Source organism: Brachycentrus maculatus, unplaced genomic scaffold (genome assembly GCF_059751285.1).
Source record: "Brachycentrus maculatus isolate JH-2025_06_01 unplaced genomic scaffold, ASM5975128v1 h1tg000412l, whole genome shotgun sequence".
NCBI lineage: Eukaryota > Metazoa > Arthropoda > Insecta > Trichoptera > Brachycentridae > Brachycentrus > Brachycentrus maculatus.
The window spans coordinates 30,738-40,000 of NW_028281161.1; the positions used below are offsets into that span (position 1 = coordinate 30,738).

The 9,263-nt window shown below is 29.4% G+C and overlaps 1 protein-coding gene across 1 annotated transcript in view; it reads right to left on the minus strand.

Annotated features, from left to right (window-relative positions):
* Window positions 1–3,657: 3,657 nt before the first annotated feature.
* LOC148302774 (carboxyl-terminal PDZ ligand of neuronal nitric oxide synthase protein-like) overlaps window positions 3,658–9,263 on the minus strand; it is a 113,739-nt gene continuing 108,133 nt past the window's right edge. The window contains exon 3 of the mRNA XM_088271034.1: window positions 3,658–3,760. Within this exon, the coding sequence (XP_088127160.1) occupies window positions 3,719–3,760 (42 nt within the window). The 3' untranslated portion in view covers window positions 3,658–3,718. The remainder of the gene's footprint in view (window positions 3,761–9,263) is intronic.

Genomic DNA, 9,263 nt, shown 5'->3' on the forward strand with positions numbered 1-9,263 from the left:
TACTGATTTCACATTTTATACTACAATATATAATATATATAACAACCAGAAAGAATGAATATACTAATAAGCTCAGAATAAAATGTGTTTGCCTGATGTGCCGTGTGGTGTGGTATGGTGTGGTGTGTATTTTGTGTTAGAATAAAGAGTGAGCAAGGCCTAGAGTAATAGTAACATTGACCAATTCTACCCATGGTTGATAACCTAACTGCTCAAATTCTTGGAAATTTTATACATGATCCTATTTCACAACATTTCGCTTGAATCACTATAATTTCACTAGAGATTATGATCTATTGGTGAGATGAAAAAAGCTTTTTATTGAGCAGAAACTCTTTCAATTGTATGTGAGGTCTGAATCCTGGATTATAATCACATACACGAGAAACGCTAGAAAAAATATCTTTCATTTTATTATTTGAGCTCTTAATTTTACTCGTTAACTTATTTACAACATCAATAATTTGTTTACAAATCAGGAATAATCCAGATTTGTTAACAAGTATTTGGACACACTCAAAATATTTTAAGTAAATATTTGATCCTATATGCGTTACTGAATTGCAAAAAAAAAGACAAAAATTTAGAGTGCATAATTTCATTGGACAAAATCATCACAACAATGAAAAGATTATATATAAGAACGTTTTGAGTGTGTCTAAATACTTGTTCACAAATCTGGGTTTTCTCCACATATTATTTTTACATTTTTTCGACATCTCAACAATCGAAAATCGACAAAAATTGAAATCATAATCACCCCCAAAATCATGTTTTCAGGCGTTTTCCAGTATGTGAAAATATCCAGAGCTCTAAAACGAATCTCAGCTAAGTATAAGCTATCTTCATCCAACATAGATGTCTGTTATGAACTCATAGGTACAGCGTTATGAGATTAATAATTTAGGTAGGAATTCCAGAAATTTGAGTAGTATGGTTATTCACGGGTAGAATTGTGAATGGTGCACGTGTGTGAAGTGATCATCTTACTAGCCTTTGACAGGTCACAAGCCCTGTTATAATCTCCAGACTTCTGTATTCTGCTTCATCTATGTTGAGATGTCAAAATGAAGCATACTTGTTATCACGTGATATATTTTATTTGAAGGTTTGTGTTATGTCAATACACTGTATTTATTTATTTACTACAAAAAATATATATACAAATAGTGTCAGGTTGATGGATCAAAGTTTGTATCTAAAACTCTGCTTCTTCTTTGGTAGAATAAAAAAAACAACTATGTAGTTTTTACGCATTCACGTGGAAAAAAACTGCAAGTGTACAATACAAAGGTTTTTTTTAAAAATAATCAATAAGTCATTCCACAAAGTTATTCCCAAATCAATTATTGTGAGAAAACCACGTAAGAACCTACGGGAGAAGCCGAACTGTCGTCAATAGACCTTCCGTTCCACTAGGAGACGGTTCGGCATTTTGAATGATACATGTTGGAATGGTGATGTAAGTAAAGAATGCTAAGCTGAGATAAGCATTATCTATAAAAGTAAGATGTATTAAGATGGTTTAGTTATGTGAATCTAATAAGTGAAGAAAAAATACTTAAACAAATTTATGAGGCGAATGAGGTTGGTTATAGAAGCCGAAGATGACCGAGGAAATCTTGGGATGATCAAATATTTTATACGTATAAATATATATATATATATATATATATATATATACATATATATATATATACATATATATATATATATATATATATATATATATATACATATATATATATATATATATATATATATATATATATATATATATATATATATATATATATATATATATATATATATATATATATATATATATATATATATATATATGTATACATAAGTAGGTATCGATGGTTTCGTTTTTTCACATCGATTTCAACAATTTTAGAGGAGATACGAAGTAAACAAGGCCGAGAATAATAATTAGCGAGAGGTTCAATGAAAATATTTGATTAGCTCTAAAAGCTTTTCGTGAGAAACATCTGGGCTTATACTAACCATCATTGCCATAATAAAATGGTGACGTAATTACTTGAAATTGAAAAAAAGTTTAATCATTTATATTACATTAAGAAAAGATAGTAAAATATTTCGTTGGCAACTTTTTGGTCTACAAAAGCTGAAAACTTTTACTTTTAATCTGACGGAAAATAATGCAAAAAACAACCCTTCAATTTTATCAAACATAAGGTTTGCGTCTTTGACACATTCCGCGAATAAATAATAATAAATAATAATAAAACCCTTATCCGCACCCCAATGGTGCATAAGGCACTGCGTCATATAAACGCAGTGTTATCTTGATCGTTTACACATGAAGGAAAGGTGATCAGCCCTCCGCTTCAGGTACCAGTCCAGTGTAATATTGAATAAATATGACAGTGAAAAAATCACTTATATTTATTTTACCCCCCTTAGGAATCGAACCCGGGACCTCCAGAACGGTAGCCGACTGTGCTGACCATTACACTACGGAGGCGGACAAAACTGTAAATAAAAACTGTAATAACTTTATGCATGAAAGTGAAGCACGAAATTGGCAAAAGAAGGATGAAATAAGAGTGAATGCCATCGAAATACTATCTTTTAGGTGAACGAGTGAAACGATGTATGATAGATGCTCGAATGGTGCAAGGCTGAGAAAAATGATACAATTAAGAAAGGTGTGTTGGGTATGTGGAACGAATAAGTGAAGAGAGAAGTGTTCAAAATTTATGAGACGAATTTAATTGTAAACAGAAGCAGAGGAAGACTGAAAAATAATTGACATAATCAACTATTTAAAATACTTAAAACAATCAGGTCAGAAGTCGAAAGAATTCAAAAGCAAATAATATTTTAAGTAATGGACTCGGCAGTCACAGTGTGGTAATATCTATTCATTTTTAATTTTCAATATTTAATATATTCAATATATAAATAGTTAAATGTATGTATATATATATATATATATATATATATATATATATATATATATATATATATATATATATATATATATATATATATATATATATATTTATATATATATATATATATTTATATATATTTATATTATATATATATATCGTAGTCATACAGGGAAAATGACCATGTGCATTTTTTACAAAAACGTGATCATTGACTAAACTTGGAAGTTTGATATATTGACTAGTTAAAAAGATTAGCTGAATTAATGTTTATTTTTTATTTTCTTCCCAAGCAAAAGTGACTTAAATGGCTCTTCTGGACATTTTAAGTTTTGTTTGTTGGTCACTTTTTCCTGTTCGACTACGATATATATATATATATATATATATATATATATATATATATATATATATATATATATATATATATATATATATATATATATATATATATATATACATATAAATATATATAAATATATATATATATATATTTATATATATATATATATATATATATATATATATATATATATATATATATATATATATATATATATATATATATATATATATATATATATATATATATATATATTTATACATACACATATACATATTACTCCTTTGTTCATTTACTTTATAATATAAGTGTTTAATTTTCATACTGTAATAATGTCAGGTCAAAAGGGTTGACTGAATGACAAAAATGATTGTATCTTGTAATTAAAGTGAACTGAAGTGCGCAAATAATTCTTAAGGGGTGGGATGCCCATCAGCAAATACCTTTCCGGCAGTTATTCGAAGAATTCCTGATCGACAAATCCTGATGCACATACCTGTTGACAAAGAGAAATAAATTTGATCAGTACATTTTAAAATGACTAAGGGAATATTTGAAATCGATTCAAGAAAATTAATATTTAATGGCAGCGTATAGCAAAACAACAGAGAGTCAAAGAAAAAAGAATTCAATACGAATGTTACAAAAACAGTATATGATCTAAATAAAGATTTATTGGGGCCTATAAATTATTGTGCCTTTCATGGGCGCTCCCTTAATGGACTCAATTATTTTTGTGTAATTCATAGCACACTACAGGTGACCTATAACCATAACACATGAGAAAAATAATATACTGTTCGTAAAATTGTCGCGTAAAGGTGTAATGATTATCGTTCATAATAAAAAAAAATCTAGTGATTAGTCTATTGATTTCAGTAAGATTCAAGACAATGTATTTTAAATGTTGAAGTAGGAAAAATGTTCAATTAATAACCGGTGTTGGATCAATATTAATTGTTACCTTAATTTATTTATTTAAACATGTGTATGCACATAAGTCACATTTATAATCTTGCCCATGAGTAATCTCCATTACTCATTTAGAGACAGGGATTAAGGTTAACAAGACAGTAAAGCAAATAAAAAAAACACAGGGTAAAATGTAAAATATAAATTAGTAAACGGTATAGAAAATAGACGATAAAAATGTAAGAAGCATGTTTAGGGGAAAAAATGAAAAATTATAAATAATTACTGGCACAAATACATAAGAAATTTGAGAGTTCAATTTTCGTCTACTCATATCGAGTACGGATGAAAGATTTGTAGGATTTAAAAACTGATAGGCTCCTATCATAGGCCGTAAAAGATATTAAATCTACTTGAGGTTGGAAAATTGAATGCACAGGTCTATAATCCATAACATAGTATGGATTCCGTCTCCTTTCACATTACTCATATCATATATTAAGCTTTATACTCAATTTTACACAGGATGGCACAAGTACTAATGAAATCTTTGTAAAAAATATATATATTTGTTGACATAGGGGAGAGTGTCCATGACTGGGACAGAGGATGAATGGGACAATCGTCCTCCAGCCCAAACTATTGTTCCAAAAAAAAATTAAAAATTACCCAACATTAACGCTACGATATTAGACAGATTAATCCTCAAACCTCAGTTCTCGACTGACAGTGAAGCGAGTAAGACGTGTTACAATTTTTTTGCGTCAAAAAGTAAATTATATATTGCAATTTGATTTTGTTTGTACATATAGGTTATGATAAGTGCTGCAATTGATAAATACAATTATTTAAGTTGGTTCTCTCAGGATATTGTAAAGTATGTTTCATCAAATTTACTTTAGTATAAATGTATCGATTTATCTATTTTTCTAAAAATCACGCATTTCCTTGAATGGGACGCGCGCAGTGATCATGAATGGGACGGTCCCACTCAAGGGAAAATTGCCCCATTCATGGCGAATACTTTTAATTTATATTAAAAATCGTTTGTACTCGTTTGTATTACACGCATTGTAAACATTATATTGTTTTTAGGTTATAATGCCAAAAACACGGCATCGTTCACCAACCATCAATCACCAACGTTCTAATTGAAGCTGCTGTAGAAGAGGTTTTAAATAAAAGCAAAATATTAGGTCGGTTGCAAAGACATATGCAATAGGAAAATCTTCTCTTTATAGACATGTCAAACAAGTAAAGGCTGATAGGAAATAAAAGAGCCTATCAGCGAAAGCTAAACTGGCAGTGCATAATGGAGTCCTGGTTCTAACTCTAATGTATGGAAGTGAAACATGGAGTTAGCAAAATAAGGATGAAAGTAGACTGAATGCAGTCGAAATGCGATCTCTCAGAAGAATGTGCGACAAAACGATGTATGATAGATGTTCGAATAGTGAAATAAGGAAGGAATGCAAAGCTGAGATAAGCATAATCGATAAAATTAAGAAAAATGTGTTTAGATGATTTGGACATGTAGAACGAATGAGTGAGGATAGAACGGTTAAACAAATTAACTAGGCGAATGTTATTGGAAAAAGGAGCAGAGGAAGACTGAGAAAAACATGGCATGATCAGGTAAGCCAAATAGTTGCAAGTGGTCAGGTTAGGAGTCGTAACAATCGGCGGGTATGAGTGAGGAGATACATGAACGTGGAAGAGGCGAAAAGAATGTTTGCAAAGACAGAGTGGTGTGGCGTTCTATTCTTTCTACCTATCCCTGCGGGGAAGCGGCGTGATGGTAAGTTAGTTTTTTTAGTTAGTTAGTTTAGTCTGAAGCGAGAAGAAATACTTTCCACGTATTTAAATTCAGCTGGAAGAATATGTTCTACAGTACAGAAATAAATCAGTAAGGGGAAATCAAGTATAATATCTGACACTTCAGAAAAGGACAAGTTTTTGAAAATACAATTATTGAAGAATGGAAAATGAAAACCTATAGATAGACCATAAAATAAGCCTAACGCTAAAAGAGTTTTAAAAAAACTCAGTTTTCAACAAAATATTTCAATGAGTGATGACAGAGATCAGTTCAGATAAATCAGTTGAAATAGAAGGTGTATCACTGACAAAAACAAAAGGAAAGGTGGATTATAAGTGTCACATATGTGAAGGAGAATATCAATATAGTTTTATGCTATGGCTTAAATGTAAATTTTGTGGCCCATGAAAAAAATATATTTTTTTTGCAAAAAATGTTGCAAAAATGTTTAATAAAATTTCTTTTACATGTGTCTTCGTATTATACGAAAGTATCTACAGATGATTTTTGTTTTAAAATATAATTATTCCATCAATCTAGCATTTTAATTAATGTCCCATTCATGGTATACTGGTGTCCCTCTCATGGGAGGGTGTTTATGAATGGGACATTTTAGGACATCATTTGAAATCGATTTTTCAGGCAGTTAGGTTTATTTTTTAAGAAAACAAAGTATGGCATATTTGTAGCTAAAAGATTGAATAAAGAGAAACCACGTTTACTTTTTGTGATTTATTTTACAGAGAAGAACTAGAGAGGCAAAATCAAAAACGTCCCATCCATGGGCACTCTCCCCTACTAATAAAATCTTAGTAAACAAATTAAATACTTGTTGACATACTAATCAAATCTAAGAAAACAAATGAAATACTTATTGACATACTAATAAATTAAAAGTAAACAAATAAAATACTTGTTGACATACTTTTGTTTTAAAAATACATTCATATTTCAAAAACTGAAAAGTAAACTAGGTTACATAGCACAGATTTTTGCTGTCACTGTTCACAAAAAATATTAAAACATTTGCTCAAGGAAATACAGCCATTTAAATAAAGTGAACAATTTTTCATTATTTCAGTCAGGGTTGTTTTGTTTTAGTATATAGATAAGATACATAAAAACAATTTTGTTAATAAATTATCAATTTAATTATTCTCTTGTGAGATTTTTCTAAAGAGGTACAAGGGAAAGAGTAGGTACTAAAGTGTAAGATAAATTATTCAACCCCTAACGATTGGGTTTTATCATCATTAATTTATATTTGTTCCTTAATAGCAGTTGGGGAAGGATTCAATAAATAATTTCCCGGTGCAAATATCTCAGAATTATTTACAAATCTAACGGGTGCGGTTTAATAAATCATTCATCAATTCTACTGGATTAAAACCTAAACGCAGTAAGTTTATTTACTTAAAATAATCTCAGTTTAGTGTTAATAATTGTATTAAATATTTTTGAAACATTATCAAAAATTTTAAGTAATTTTATTATTGTGTAAGTCAATGCTGTAAAAGAAATAAATCTAAATATAATCCAAAATTTAATTAAACGACTGCAAATAATGGTTAATAATAAATTAAATGTTTTTTATTAGTTGATACTAGATCAAATACCCCCCCCCCCCCCCTTCTTCTTTCAATCTATTTAAACCCAAAGTACATTGACTAATATCCCTTTTAAATACGACGATATTAAATTTATCTGAAACTTCGTTTAACTAAGTATTTTTGCAAGAAATTATTTTTCACTCTAAAATTCCAGTTTGGAGATTTCACAGAAATGTCAATAATTTACACATGTGATGGATGAGCAGTATGTAGAGTGTGGTGTATAAATAACGTAAATTGTAACCGTTTGCGTATTTATTTTTTACATAATTAAACAAATGTATTTTTTTACGTATCCATTATTAACACAAATGGTACTAACAAAGCTATAAAATAGCATTATTAGGGTTGTAATTTACATGAGAGTAAGGTGATTAGTCTTATGATCCCGGTTCCAGGGTACCTCATATATTTTTTTTAATCAGCCTATACCAGAGATCGGCAACAACTTGGACCAAAAGAGCCAAACGTAAGTAGCAAAACAGTTTGGAAATTTTTGGAGGCCCAATTTTTTATTTATAATAATTAAATTTAAATTATTAAATGTTTAAAGGAACCTACTAGAATGTTTTAACAGATTTAACAGATTTAACAGATTTTTAATCAAAAATACTTTTTTGCACAAATTTATACATCTAAGTATAATAAATTTATATATCGGCATAAAAAAGTTTTGATGACGCCTTTTTCTATCGAAATAAACATTTTTTTAAAGAATCTCCTACTGAAAAAAAAAATTTAAGTTGACTTGTAACATTCAACGATTTTTTTTTATTATTATACATTTTTAATGTATTAAGTAAAGAAGACAGAATAAAACTAAAGTTAATTTTTAAAATTTCATATTTCATTCATGCACAGATTTTTTTTATATCAAAATTTCTGCAAAAGATGTCATTTGGGGATTTGACAAAGAAAGAGCCACCCAAATTGCTTAAAGAACCACATGTGGCTCGCGAGTCACACGTTGCCGACCACAAGCCTTTACCAATTTTTCCCAATTAGTGGTACGTATCCCCCCAGGGATACGCAAACTGTAAACAGCAATTGATGAAATTTGCAATGTATTTAATCGATCAATGTTATTGATACACTGTATTAATATTTGAGAGTGTTTGAATATTTGAGAGTTCCCAGTCGAATCACCAGGGTAACTGTCACTTTAGCTTTTCCTAGAAGAACAAATTCTAAATAAAGATCTTATATTCATTGATCATCAAAATTGGTGGACGACAAATACGGGAATTATAATATGTTCAACCCGACATTGACAGCGCTGAGATGATCAACATTGTAAGTCGGCATTGATATTGTGGTTTATCACACGCTTCGTACATTTTTTCTTTGACTTAAGCTATGATCTTACCTCTTTTCTCTTTTTCTCCCCCCCCCCCCCCCCCCGTGGTCTTCCAGGATTTTTATACAAATGTGTTATTTTGTAATTGGAACAATTCATGTACTAGTCTTGTAATATGTATAACTTGATGTAACTGTTCTATTAAATTCCCAAATAAAATAAAATTGTAATAAAGCACACAATGTTTCAAAGAAGTGTGTTTTTTCATAATGGTTTTAATCAGAAAAACTTGTAAGTTTATCTTTTTTCACGCGATTAAGTTCAACATAAAAAACAAACGATTTTGACATGTTTATGACGT